The following is a 15,373-nucleotide window of genomic DNA, read 5'->3' on the forward strand; positions in this document are numbered from 1 at the left end:
CCTAATCTAATTCCCTTAGCATCACCCAATTTAATTCGACTACATTCCATTATCCTCGTTTTGCTTTTGTTGATGTTCGTCTTATATCGTCCTTTTAAGACACTGTCCATTCCGTTCGCCGGCCGCGGTGGCCGTGCGGTTCTAGGCGCTGCAGTCCGGAACCGCGGGACTGCGACGGTCGCAGGTTCGAATCCTGCCTCGGGAATGGATGTGTGTGATGACCTTTGGTTAGTTAGGTTTAAGTAGTTCTAAGTTCTAGGGGACTGATGACCTAAGATGTTAAGTCCCAAAGTGCTCAGAGCCATTTTTCCATTCCGTTCAGCTGCTCTTCCAGGTCCTTTGCTGTCTCTGACAGAATTACAATGTCATCGGCGAACCTCAAAGTTTTTATTTCTTCTCCATGGATTTTAATTCCTACTCCGAATTTTTCTTTTTACTGCTTGCTCAATATACAGATTGAATAACATCAGTGATAGGCTTCAACGCTGTCTCACTCCCTTCCCAACCACTGCCTCCCGGTTTCTGTACAAATTGTAAATAGCCTTTCGCTCCCTGTATTTTACCCCTGCCACCTCCAGAATTTGAAAGAGAGTATTCCAATCAACATTGTCAAAAGTTTTGTCTAAGTCTAGAAATGCTAGAAACGTACGTTTGTCTTTCCTTAATCTTTCTTCTAAGATAAGTCGTAGGGTAAGTATTGCATCACGTGTTCCAACATTTCTACGGAATCCAATCTGATCTTCCCCGAGGTTGGCTTCTACCAGTTTTTCCAGTCGTCTGTAAAGAATTCGCGTTAGTATTTTGCAGCTGTGACTTATTAAACTGATAGTTCGGTAATTTTCACATCTGTCAACACCTGCTTTCTTTGGGATTGGAATTATTATATTCTTCTTGAAGTCTGAGGGTATTTCGCCTGTCTCATACATCTTGCTCACCAGATGGTAGAGTTTTATCAGCACTGGCTCTCCCAAGGCTGTCAGTAGTTCTAATGGAATGTTGTCTACTCCCGGGGTCTTGTTTCGACACAGGTCTTTCAGTGCTCTGTCAAACTGTTCACAAAATATCTCCCATTTCATCTTCATCTACATCCTCTTGCATTTCCTTAATATTGTCCTCAAGTACGTCGCCCCTGTATAGACCCTCTGTATACTCCTTCCACCTTTCCGTTTTCCCTTCTTTGTTTGGAACTGGGTAAGACTAGTATAGTAGGATCAAGGGAATGTGAATGATGTATTACTTCGAAGAACAAGTCGATATGTTTCTCATTTATAGAAAATGCCTTTGAAATTCAGTGAGAGCTAGAGACTTAGACGCTGAAAGATATCCTCAACGTACTCACTTACACTTAAATATGTGTATGATAAACTGAGAACAACTGGATCTTTAACGCATCGGAAACATATCCGGCAAAAGAAAGTTATTACAGAAATTGGTACTCTTGCCACTGTGGTTCGAAATCCTTGTGTTACTTCGCGTCCAATTGCAAGGGAATCTGGCATGAGCTAGAGTAGTGTTGTTCGTGTTCTGCATCGCTATAAATATCATCCTTACCATACCAGTCTCCACGAAGAGTTAACTGTAAGGTCTTTGGACCTTTGGATTGTATGCGTTGCATTGAATTCTGCCGATGGGTTCAATTTCAGAGGGATGACATATTTATTAATTTGATTTTATTTACCGACGAGGCTACATTCACGAACCACGGAAATGTTAATTTGCATAACATGCATTATTGGGCAACTGAAAATCCATGCTGACCGCGGCAAGTTGCACACCAAAAACCGTGGTCGGTGAGTGTGTGGTGTGGGATTCTGGAGGACAGAATTGTAGGCCCTTATTTCATCGAAGGAACTCTTAGTGGTAGGAAGTACACCACATTCCTGCAAGAAACATTACGTCTGTTATTGGAAGAAATACCTTTAGGAACAAGGAACAGAATGTGGTATGAACACGATGCGTGTCTGGCACATTTTTCGCTGATGGCTAGAAATGAGTTTCAGAGACAATTCCCAAATCGTTGGATTGAACGCGGAGGAGATGTGTCCTTGCCGGCTAGTTCGCCAGACTTGACGCCTCTGGATTTTTCTTGTGGGGATTCGTAAAATACATCGTTTATAATGACGTTCCAACTACACCTGAAGATATGTGAGAAGGAATTGTCGGAGCATGTGCTTCGTTAAGAGCCGAAGTGATAAGGAATACCACTCAGTCCATAATAAGAAGATTGTAACACTGCATTTATACCAATGATCATCACTTCGAACACCTTCTGTAAATGGACGTTCACGCCACGTTTGTGACCTTCGTTGACCTTCAAAGACCTTACTGTTACACATCACCTTCATATCTCTGAAGCGACTCCACGCAGCAACAAAAAACCATATTATGGCCGCCGTTGTCCCATGCAACTTTTGTCCCACAGACTTTTCAGCTCCAACCATACTTTCGAAGCTATTCTTGGTGGCAATAGTTAGTGCCCCCCCCCCCCCCCGCCTTATATTACATGTAATACACTCCTGGAAATTGAAATAAGAACACCGTGAATTCATTGTCCTAGGAAGGGGAAACTTTATTGACACATTCCTGCGGTCAGATACATCACATGATCACACTGACAGAACCACAGGCACATAGACACAGGCAACAGAGCATGCACAATGTCGGCACTAGTACAGTGTATATCCACCTTTCGCAGCAATGCAGGCTGCTATTCTCCCATGGAGACGATCGTAGAGATGCTGGATGTAGTCCTGTGGAACGGCTTGCCATGCCATTTCCACCTGGCGCCTCAGTTGGACCAGCGTTCGTGCTGGACGTGCAGACCGCGTGAGACGACGCTTCATCCAGTCCCAAACATGCTCAATGAGGGACAGATCCGGAGATCTTGCTGGCCAGGGTAGTTGACTTACACCTTCTAGAGCACGTTGGGTGGCACGGGATACATGCGGACGTGCATTGTCCTGTTGGAACAGCAAGTTCCCTTGCCGGTCTAGGAATGGTAGAACGATGGGTTCGATGACGGTTTGGATGTACCGTGCACTATTCAGTGTCCCCTCGACGATCACCAGTGGTGTACGGCCAGTGTAGGAGGTCGCTCCCCACACCATGATGCCGGGTGTTGGCCCTGTGTGCCTCGGTCGTATGCAGTCCTGATTGTGGCGCTCACCTGCACGGCGCCAAACACGCATACGACCATCATTGGCACCGAGGCAGAAGCGACTGTCATCGCTGAAGACGACACGTCTCCATTCGTCCCTCCATTCACGCCTGTCGCGACACCACTGGAGGCGGGCTGCACGATGTTGGGGCGTGAGCGGAAGACGGCCTAACGGTGTGCGGGACCGTAGCCCAGCTTCATGGAGACGGTTGCGAATGGTCCTCGCCGATACCCCAGGAGGAACAGTGTCCCTAATTTGCTGGGATGTGCGGTGCGGTCCCCTACGGCACTGCGTAGGATCCTACGGTCTTGGCGTGCATCCGTGCGTCGCTGCGGTCCGGTCCCAGGTCGACGGGCACGTGCACCTTCCGCCGACCACTGGCGACAACATCGATGTACTGTGGAGACCTCACGCCCCACGTGTTGAGCAATTCGGCGGTACGTCCACCCGGCCTCCCGCATGCCCACTATACGCCCTCGCTCAAAGTCCGTCAACTGCACATACGGTTCACGTCCACGCTGTCGCGCCATGCTACCAGTGTTAAACACTGCGATGGAGCTCCGTATGCCACGGCAAACTGGCTGACACTGACGGCGGCGGTGCACAAATGCTGCGCAGCTAGCGCCATTCGACGGCCAACACCGCGGTTCCTGGTGTGTCCGCTGTGCCGTGCGTGTGATCATTGCTTGTACAGCCCTCTCGCAGTGTCCGGAGCAAGTATGGTGGGTCTGACACACCGGTGTCAATGTGTTCTTTTTTCCATTTCCAGGAGTGTATGTAATAAACGGTTGTTTGGTTGATTGACTGATTCGGGGGGGAGAGCAACCAACAGCAACGTCATCGGTCCCATTGGGTTAGGGAAGGAAGTCGGCCGTGCCCTTTCAAAGGAACCATCCCGGCATTTGCCTGAAGCGACCGCAGGTTTGAATTGTCCTACCGATTGCGAGTCCAGAGTGCTGCTAACCATTGCGCCACCTCACGGGGAAACGTTATAAAAATGTAAATGTTCGTTTGCTCAAAATCGTTAATCTCCGAAAACTCTTGACCGATGGCTTTGAAATTTTGACACAACGTTGAATTCTAATACGGGTAGTTTTAGATACCTAACCCTTTAATATATATATATATATATATATATATATATATATATATATATATATATATATATATATTTAATATACAGGGTGATTATAATTAAACTTAAACTTTTAAACCGCTGTAGAAATAACACCACTGGTCAGATTGACGTCAAATGCTTTATGAAGACGTTCCAGCTGCACCTGAAGATATGCGAGAGGGAATTGTCAGAGCATGTCCGCTTCGTTAAGTGACGAAGTGATAAGGAATACCACTCAGTCCATAATAAGAAGATTGTAACCCTGCATTGATACCAATGGTCATCACTTCGAACGCCGTTTATCCCACCTGGGTGATCTTCGTTAACTTTCAAAGACCTTACTGTTACACATTTACACATCATTGGATTCGTCCCTATAGCCGCAATCAGAAAATAAGTACCAAACTATAGCATCCCATTTAAAAAAACAAAGTTGACCTTAATATAAACTCAACGGTACAGGTGGGCCCCTGTTAATCAGCCACCATTACTGGATATCCAGCTGGAACACACTTGCCGAATAACTGGGACCACGCACGGAAGCCGTACCGTACACTGCATGCAGACAAGCTCCACCCTCCCCCCCCCCCCTCCCCCCCCACACAGTGAGATGATCTATGGCCGATCTCCCACTACTATATAACGATCTTGATTGTTCCAGGAATGTAGGGGCTGCAGCAACTGGGATACATCGCCATCGTCTGCCACGGTAATGACGCATGATACCCACACTAACAAACCTAGCCTTGCATGAACTATCGCAGCTAGTAAGCCACTACTGCTCTTACTACCCATCCCACTATCGCAGAGGTTTTTTTCCCGCGGCACGGGCCTTGGCACTTTTTTCCCTCTGCTCTTCAAATTGCTGCCCTTACTCGCGTTTCGTCCACTATCTATCACCCGATGTTCCGTGTTGATGCGTAGTCTAACCCAGACGCTCGGATAACATCACAGCCCAGCATCCTGTGATCCACCTATTAGATAACTAACATGTTGACGGAGGTGACAGTAGAACTTTTGGTTTGGTCACCACGTTGGTGCGGGCGTGGAGGGGCCCCATCTCTCTTATAAAATATCTCTGAAGCGACCGCACCTAGCAACAAAAAACCAACGTTATATTATGGACCCCGTTGTCCCATGCAACTTTTGTCCTACAAACTTTTCAGCTCCTATCTATTTTCGGAGTTGTTCTAGGTGGCAATAGTTGGTGACTCACCCTGTATTACGCAGAATACCGATCAATGTCAGCAGAGTGGTTACCACACTGGACTAACATTCATGAGGCGTGATGGGAACGAAAATCAGTGGACTGGGAGGAAATACCAGGTGTATATGAAATGAGCGTTTTTTTGTGAAAATGAAACACTAATTTTGAATTGAAAAGTAAAAACATTTTATTCAAAGTACTGACCATTGCTTTCTATACATTTTGACCACCTTTCTGGCAATTTGTGGACACCACGCCAATAGAAATGTTCGTCTTTTGAAGCAAACCAATGAGCCACCCAAAGCCGGCTGCGGTGGCCGAGCGGTTCTAGGTGCTTCAGTCCGGAACCGCGTGACTGCTGCGGTCGCAGGTTCGAATCCTGCCTCGGGCATGGATGTGTGTGATGTGCTTAGGTTAGTTAGGTTTGAGCAGTTCTAAGTTCTAGGGGACTGATGACCTCAGATGTTAAGTCCCGTAGTGCTCAGAGCCATTTGAACCAGACACCCAATTTTCGACTTCTTCGTAGGAATCGAAGTGTTCCTCAGCCAATGCGTGTCCCATTGATGAAAACAAATGGTAGTCGCAAGGGGGGAAGTCTGGTGAATACGGCGGGTGGGGTAGCAGCTCCCAGCCAAGTGTTTTGGTTGCATCCTGAACCAGTTTTGCTTTGTGTGCAGGTCCAGTGTCGTGTAAAAAAATTACTTTGCCATGTCTTCTGGCCCATTCTGGTCTTTTTTCGATTAATGCATAGTTCAAATTGATCATTTGTTGTCTGTAGCGATTAGTATTCACAGTTTCACCGGGTTTTAGAAGCTCATGATACACCACACCTTTCTGATCCCACCAAACACAGAGGATTGTCTTCTTGCGGAATCGATCTGGTTTTGCAGTCGATGTTGATGGTTGTCCCGGATTAATCCATGATTTTTCCCGCTTAGGATTCTTAAAATAAATCCATCTTCATCGCCAGTGACAATTCGATGCAAAATTGATTTTCTTTCATGTCTTTGAAGGAAAATTTGACAAGTGGTTTTTCGGTTTTCCATCTGTCTATCATTCGATTCATGTGGCACCCATTTCCCACACTTTTGGATCTTTCCCATAGCTTTGAAACGGTCAGAAACTGTTTGCTGTGCAACATTTAGCATTGCTGCCATTTGCTTCTGACTCAAACTATCATCTTCATCCAATATTGCTTGTAATTCGGCACCTTCGAACTTTTTTGGTGGTCTTCCTCGTTCTTCATTTCTTACATCAAAATCATTATTTCTGAACTGTTGAAACCGTCTTTTGCATGTTGTTTCTGATGGAGCATGATCACCATATGCCTCGACAAACACTCGATACGACTGTGCAGCACTTTTTTTTTCAAAAGAAAACAAAACATTAATGCTTTCCGCAAAACATGACTTTCTGGTACAAAAACCGAGCGAGGTGGCGCAGTGGTTAGCGCACTGGACTCGCATTCGGGAGGACGACGGTTCAATCCCGTCTCCAGCCATCCTGATTTAGGTTTTCCGTGATTTCCCTAAATCGTTTCAGGCAAATGCCGGGATGGTTCCTTTGAAAAGGCACGGCCGATTTCCTTCCCAATCCTTCCCTAACCAGAGCTTGCGCTCCGTCTCTAATGACCTCGTTGTCGACGGGACGTTAAACACTAACCACCACCACCACTGGTACAAAATTCGACATTGTTAACACGATGAAAACATATGATGTTGTGTATCTTGAAGTTTTCCCGGCGTATTGATTGGTCCATCATATTTCGGGCTTGCAGCCGGATCACGTTGACATCTTGGCACGATATTTCGGCTAAGAAACATCCAGCCATCTTCAGGTGAGTACGAGACTGAAGATTACTGGTGCGCGTCGTTCTATATATACCGAAAATTGGCGCGGCGGCGCCTGCGCAGTGGAGAAGGCTAATGGCGGGCCCCTATTGTTCCGTGACTTGCTGTATACTAAATATCTTTGACAGAAGTCATACCAACCAAACAAAATAAAATTTAAGGCTAGTTCACGACGAATGTTCCCTATCGACACATTTGTATCTTAAGGCTCATTTGATACCGGTACAGATGGTAGACCCGTTTTGTCCAGTAGTAGTTGGAATGTGTAGTGACGCACCTGGTGTGAAGCCGGCGTGCTTGAAGTCGTAGAAGAAGCGGTCGCCCTGGCGCGTCCTCCGGAACTGCTCGGCCATGATGCAGACGAACGTGGGGCCGGCCAGCGCGCCCTGCACGTGCACCTCCAGGGAGCCGCCCACCGTCAGGTCCACGTCGTCCGGGTGCTCGTACAGCTTGGACAGCTTCTCCACGTTCTGAACACCACAAAGCGTCACTACAGTCCCTCATCCGAGAGCACCAAGAAGTGGTTGGTTACAGTGGTGTACGTGAGTGCTCCAACGTCAAGAATGTCATGCGCTGAGTCCCTGAACTACAGGGTGGTCCATTGATCGTGACCGGGCCGAAATACTCACGAAATAAGCATCAAACGAAAAAAACTACAAAGAACGAAACTCGTCTAGCTTGAAGGGGGGAACCAGATGGCGCTACGGTTGGCTCGCTAGATGGCCATAGGTCAAACGGATATCAACTGCGTTTTTTAAATATGAACCCCCATTTTTATTACATATTCGTGTAGTACGTAAAGAAATATGAATGTTTTAGTTGGACCACTTTTTTCGCTTAGTGATAGATGGCGCTGTAATAGTCACAAACGGATAAGTACGTGGTATCACGTAACATACCGCCAGTGTGGACGGTATTTGCTTCGTGATACATTACCCGTGTTAAAATGGACCGTTTACCAATTGCGGAAAAGGTCGATATCGTGCTGATGTATGGCTATTGTGATCAAAATGCCCAGCAGGCGTGTGCTATGTATGCTGCTCGGTATCCTGGATGACATCATCCAAGTGTCCGGACCGTTCGCCAGATAGTTACGTTATTTAAAGAAACAGGAAGTGTTCAGCCACATGTGAAACGTCAACTACGACCTGCAACAAATGATGATGCCCAAGTACGTGTTTTAGCTGCTGTCGCGGCTAATCCGCACATCAGTAGCAGACAAATTGCGCGAGAATCGGGAATCTCAAAAAACGTCGGTGTTGAGAATGCTACGTCAACATCGATTGCACCCGTACTATATTTCTGTGCACCAGGATTTGAACGGCGACGACTTTGAACGTGGTGTACAGTTCTGCCACTGAGCACAACAGAAGTTACGGGACGATGACATATTTTTTGCACGCGTTCTATTTAGCGACGAAGCGTCATTCACCAACAGAGGTAACGTAAACCGCATAATATGCACTACTGGGCAACGGAAAATCCACGATGGCTGCGACAAGTGGAACATCAGCGACGTTGGCGGGTTAATGTATGGCGCGGCAGTACGGGAGGAAGGATAATTGGCCCCCATTTTATCGACGGCAATCTAAATGGTGCAATGTATGCTGATATCCCACGTAATGTTCTACCGATGTTACTACAAGATGTTTCACTGCATGACAGAATGACGATGTACTTCCGACATGATGGATGTCCGGCACATAGCTCGCGTGCGGTTGAAGCGGTATTGAACAGCATATTTCAAGACAGGTGGATTGGTCGTCGAAGCACCATACCGTGGCCCGCTCGTTCACCGGATCTGACGTTCCCGGTTTTCTTTCTGTGGGAAAGGTTGAAGGATATTCGCTATCGTGATCCACCGACAACGCCTGACAACATGCGTCAGCGCATTGTCAATGCATTACGGAAGGCGAACTACCCGCTGTTGAGAGGAATGTCGTTACACATATTGCCAAATGCAATGAGGTTGACGGATATCATTTTGATCATTTGGAACAACCGAAATAAAATGTTCAATCATACCTACATTCTGTATTTTAATTTAAAAAACCTGCCTGTTACCAACTGCTCGTCTAAAATTGTGAGCCGTATGTTTGTGACTATTACAGCGCCATCTATCACAAAGCGGAAAAAGTGGTCCAACTAAAACATTCATATTTCTTTGCGTACTACACGAATATCTAATAAAAATGGTGGTTCCTGTTTAATAAAATGGACTTGATATCCGTTTGACCTATGACAGCGCCATCTAGCGGGCCAACCATAGCGCCATCTGGTTTCCCCCTTCAAGCTAGACAAGTTTCGTTCTTTGTAGTTTTTTAGTTTGTCGCTTATTTCGTGAGATATTTGGCCCTATCACGATCAATGGACCACCCTGTATAGGGCCGCAATTATTCAGACAACAGAGGAGTCTAAATTGAATATTTTGATGATTATAGAATTGAAACTTTCACATCATAATACACTGAAGCGCCAAAGAAACTGGTATAGGGTGGCGTATTCAAGTACAGAGATATATAAACAGGCAGAATATGGCGCTTCGGTCGGCAACGCCTACATAAGACAAGTATCTGCTGTTCATTTTTGGAACACAAACGTCGAATAGCTTATAGACAGAAGTAATGACACTTTCTGCAGGGCCTGACCATCATTTTGCAGGGCAATGCTCAAGCACGTACAGTGCAAGCTGGTACTGATTTGTTTGATGTGGCTGCTAAGTGCTATACCACCAACTGCACTCCCCTGACTTAAGCCCTCGTGAGTTCAACTCGATTTCTAAACTGAAGGAAACACTTCACGGCATTCGCTTCAGAACTGCCACAAATTCGTCGGGCAATAGACCGCGCCGCTCGAACGTTCAACACAACTGGCACTGCTAAGAGTATCGTACGACTTCCACATCTCTGGCAACGGGATATACACAATGCTGGTGACTACTTTGAAGGTCAGTAAAACTTTGAAACACGTATCTATTTTGTACAAACTGTAAATAAATAGTTGCCACTATTAGTTCCAACTCGCGTATAAAACAGGCCAAAATTTCAACCTAACGTGCAGCATTCATTGTCGTTCCCTCATGTAGAAATTCCTTGTTGATAATGCTTCGACTATCGAAAAAGGTGCTGAGCATCGTTTTGATGCGTGATTTTTTCGGCTCTGACCTTTGTCGTAGATCCCCATTCCATGCTTTGACGTTTCGTTTCAGGGTCGTACCGTAGACACCCGGTTTCATCCTCAGTGACAATACGGTTCAAGAAATTGGTTGTCGCATCCACCGTTTCGACAAAATCCTGTGAAGCCTATAAACGTGGCTGCTTCTGATCGTCAGTCAAGTGATGTTGCCCAAGACGACAACACGTTTTCCTCTTCCCTAACTCCTGGGTAAGGATTTGCCGCACAAATACACAGTTCGTTTGCAGTTCATCCACCATAATGCGCACAGTTAATCGAAGGTCGTTCGTGATTAATGTCCTCACTTTTTCAATGTTTTCGTCACTGACGGCGGTCACCGCTCGTCCGCTACGGGGATTGTCAGAAAAACTTTTCCGGCCTCCGCGAAAACGGGCGAATCACTTGTACACACACTTGATGGACAGTGCTTGATCTCCATGAACACATACCAGCATTGCATGCATTTCTTTCCGTGCTTAAAACTAAATTGATCCATTGCTCGTTCATTGCCCTATTCTCAGTTGAGAATTAACGCACTACACAAACACTTCGTCCAACAGGTCTAACACGGAACACACACGATGCTCAACTGAACTACGGTGGGGGCAGGTTGTCAACACCGGCCGCTACGCAGGTCCAGCGTTCCCTTCCAACAGGTCTAACATGGAACACACACGATGCTCAACTGAGCTACGGTGGGGGCAGGTTGTCAACACCGGCCGCTACGCAGGTCCAGTGTTCCCTTCCAACAGGTTTAACACGGAACACACATGATGCTCAACTGAGCTACGGTGGGGGCAGGTTGTCAACACCGGCCGCTACGCTGGACGTCCAGCGTTCCCTTCCAAAAGGTTTAACACGGTACACACATGATGCTCAACTAAGCTACGGTGGGGGCAGGTTGTCAACACTGGCCGCTACGCAGGTCCAGCGTTCCCTTCCAACAGGTCTAACATGGAACACACACGATGCTCAACTGAGCTACGGTGGGGGCAGGTTGTCAACACCGGCCGCTACGCAGGTCCAGTGTTCCCTTCCAACAGGTTTAACACGGAACACACAGGATGCTCAACTGAGCTACGGTGGGGGCAGTTTGTCAACACCGGCCGCTACGCAGGTCCAGCGTTCCCTTCCAACAGGTTTAACACGGAACACACATGATGCTCAACTGAGCTACGGTGGGGGCAGGTTGTCAACACCGGCTGCTACGCAGGTCCAGCGTTCCCTTCCAACAGGTTTAACACGGAACACACAGGATGCTCAACTGAGCTACGGTGGGGGGGGGGTTGTCAACACCGGCCGCTATGCAGGTCCAGCGTTCCCTTCCAACAGTTTAACACGGAACACACATGATGCTCAACTGAGCTACGGTGGGGGCAGGTTGTCAACACCGGCCGCTACGCAGGTCCAGCGTTCCCTTCCAACAGGTTTAACACGGAACACACATGATGCTCAACTAAGCTACGTTGGGGGCAGGTTGTCAACACCGGCCGCTACGCAGGTCCAGCGTTCCCTTCCAACAGGTTTAACACGGAACACACATGATGCTCAACTAAGCTACGGTGGGGGCAGGTTGTCAACACCGGCCGCTACGCAGGTCCAGCGTTCCCTTCCAACAGGTTTAACACGGAACACACACGATGCTCAACTGAGCTACGGTGGGGGCAGGTTGTCAACACCGGCCGCTACGCAGGTCCAGCGTTCCCTTCCAACAGGTCTAACACGGAACACACACGATGCTCAACTGAGCTACGGTGGGGGCAGGTCGTCAACACCGGCCGCTACGCAGGTCCAGCTTTCCCTTCCAACAGGTCTAACACGGAACACACACGATGCTCAACTGAGCTACGGTGGGGGCAGGTCGTCAACACCGGCCGCTACGCAGGTCCAGCATTGTGAGTCGCCAGTGTTGCCTGATCGATCGTTCTGACATCCTTCACCGAACTTTATTGTCAGAGGTTGTATATATGTAAATTATTGTTGCAAGAGTTTCCTGTTGTTTTTGACAGATGCAAAATTTGTTCGTGAATAACGGAAACATGTTTTATATAATCTTCACGAAGTGTTGAAGCGATGTGTGATATGTTTCTGTTGTGCGGATTTTTAACGGTACCTCTTTGTTGAGCAAATTGTATTTTCTCTGACTATATAGCAAATCTGTATTTTTTTCTTTATTTGTACTGCAATATCCCTTGCTTTCACTTTTACAGATGAACTCTTTTCGAGTAGAACCTGAATTCAACATTGACAATTTCAGTTTTGCTATAAATACTGTTTATAGTTATGTAACAGACATGAAGGTGAGTATGCACAACAAAAATGTTCCGTAGGTTACCCGGCTCTTTATATATTCTCACTCAGTTTCCAGATGATTCATCGCTTCCAGCTTTTAGATGAGTCTAATAAGACACTGGTCGCGCAAGTAAATAAAACGTTAGTTGTGATGTAACGCACGACTGGTATGCAACACACCCAACATGCAAGTAACGCAGGTGCGATGCTGACTCATCAAAGCTACTAGGAAAAGTACCGCAGTATACACTTATGATAGTCTACGGTAGCCTGTGGTAGTTTTACAGCTTTAGTCTACATGTTACGACACATCTGCTCCGTATTGGTGCTTTTTGCAGCTACGCCACAGCGCGTGCTACGAATCAAAACTTGGACAGGCGCTCTATTTACTGGTGTGCGTCAGTTTTCTGTATGTATTCGCACAGTCATCTTCTAGAACCCTCGAAGTATTTATTAATAACGTTGCAGTGTGCCAGACTTTTCTGCACACTATATTCCTGGACAATGGAGTGACATTGGGTGAGACTGTGTTATGTTTAAGTAACACCTTTAATGCATTAATATCGCAGTAAATGAAAGTGCATTGAGGTTTGAAGTCGGATAACAAGTGACAAAAAAATTTCTCGTCTGATACAATTAGAAATTAACAACTTTCGATTTTTTTTTTTACTTGCACTGTTGAATCTTGCTTCTTGCCAAATTTAATGATTTTAGGTCAACAGGAGGTACCCTACACCTTTCGCTGAGTGACTTTGCGATTGTTAAAGTATGTGATATAAATGGCTGTATACACTCCTGGAAATTGAAATAAGAACACCGTGAATTCATTGTCCCAGGAAGGGGAAACTTTATTGACACATTCCTGGGGTCAGATACATCACATGATCACACTGACAGAACCACAGGCACATAGACACAGGCAACAGAGCATGCACAATGTCGGCACTAGTACAGTGTATATCCACCTTTCGCAGCAATGCAGGCTGCTATTCTCCCATGGAGACGATCGTAGAGATGCTGGATGTAGTCCTGTGGAACGGCTTGCCATGCCATTTCCACCTGGCGCCTCAGTTGGACCAGCGTTCGTGCTGGACGTGCAGACCGCGTGAGACGACGCTTCATCCAGTCCCAAACATGCTCAATGGGGGACAGATCCGGAGATCTTGCTGGCCAGGGTAGTTGACTTACACCTTCTAGAGCACGTTGGGTGGCACGGGATACATGCGGACGTGCATTGTCCTGTTGGAACAGCAAGTTCCCTTGCCGGTCTAGGAATGGTAGAACGATGGGTTCGATGACGGTTTGGATATACCGTGCACTATTCAGTGTCCCCTCGACGATCACCAGTGGTGTACGGCCAGTGTAGGAGATCGCTCCCCACACCATGATGCCGGGTGTTGGCCCTGTGTGCTTCGGTCGTATGCAGTCCTGATTGTGGCGCTCACCTGCACGGCGCCAAACACGCATACGACCATCATTGGCACCAAGGCAGAAGCGACTCTCATCGCTGAAGACGACACGTCTCCATTCGTCCCTCCATTCACGCCTGTCGCGACACCACTGGAGGCGGGCTGCACGATGTTGGGGCGTGAGCGGAAGACGGCCTAACGGTGTGCGGGACCGTAGCCCAGCTTCATGGAGACGGTTGCAAATGGTCCTCGCCGATACCCCAGGAGCAACAGTGTCCCTAATTTGCTGGGAAGTGGCGGTGCGGTCCCCTACGGCACTGCGTAGGATCCTACGGTCTTGGCGTGCATCCGTGCGTCGCTGCGGTCCGGTCCCAGGTCGACGGGCACGTGCACCTTCCGCCGGCCACTGGCGACAACATCGATGTACTGTGGAGACCTCACGCCCCACGTGTTGAGCAATTCGGCGGTACGTCCACCCGGCCTCCCGCATGCCCACTATACGCCCTCGCTCAAAGTCCGTCAACTGCACATACGGTTCACGTCCACGCTGTCGCGGCATGCTACCAGTGTTAAAGACTGCGATGGAGCTCCGTCTGCCACGGCAAACTGGCTGACACTGACGGCGGCGGTGCACAAATGCTGCGCAGCTAGCGCCATTCGACGGCCAACACCGCGGTTCCTGGTGTGTCCGCTGTGCCGTGCGTGTGATCATTGCTTGTACAGCCCTCTCGCAGTGTCCGGAGCAAGTATGGTGGGTCTGACACACCGGTGTCAATGTGTTCTTTTTTCCATTTCCAGGAGTGTATTTTGATTGCAGTGACTTAGAAGCTTACGTTTATTACATCGTCAGTGAAAGTTTGAGAACATCGCAACAGAGCTCGGAACGTTCAGCAGTGAGGAAGTTTGAAGAGAAATGTGGGGCCGCTTAACGACTCAGAAGATTTTGTCACGCCTGGCAATGGCCACGGTAGGCTGCAAACTTATACACAGTGTGTTGCAGATCCGTTAGGACTGTCTATGAAAAATAAGTCATGGATTATGTTCACAAAATCGAATGGAAACACAGATAAAATCGTTTTAAAAGTGTTTTGAATCAATCACAGCAGTCTGTTTTTGGAGATGCATTTCGTGCTGCACGACAATTTCCTTGGATGTCCTTCCATTGT

The 15,373-nt window shown here is 47.5% G+C and overlaps 1 protein-coding gene and 1 non-coding gene across 2 annotated transcripts in view; one reads left to right on the plus strand and one right to left on the minus strand.

The window, feature by feature from the left end:
• LOC126109783 (peroxidase-like) overlaps positions 1 to 15,373 on the minus strand; it is a 266,678-nt gene that overhangs the window by 9,910 nt on the left and 241,395 nt on the right. The window contains exon 13 of the mRNA XM_049914842.1: positions 7,610 to 7,802. Within this exon, the coding sequence (XP_049770799.1) occupies positions 7,610 to 7,802 (193 nt within the window). The remainder of the gene's footprint in view (positions 1 to 7,609; positions 7,803 to 15,373) is intronic.
• On the plus strand, positions 6,911 to 6,983 carry Trnaa-cgc (transfer RNA alanine (anticodon CGC)). Its single transcript has one exon. It is a non-coding gene; the product is annotated as a tRNA-Ala (tRNA).

Source organism: Schistocerca cancellata, chromosome 12 (genome assembly GCF_023864275.1).
Source record: "Schistocerca cancellata isolate TAMUIC-IGC-003103 chromosome 12, iqSchCanc2.1, whole genome shotgun sequence".
Taxonomy (NCBI): domain Eukaryota; kingdom Metazoa; phylum Arthropoda; class Insecta; order Orthoptera; family Acrididae; genus Schistocerca; species Schistocerca cancellata.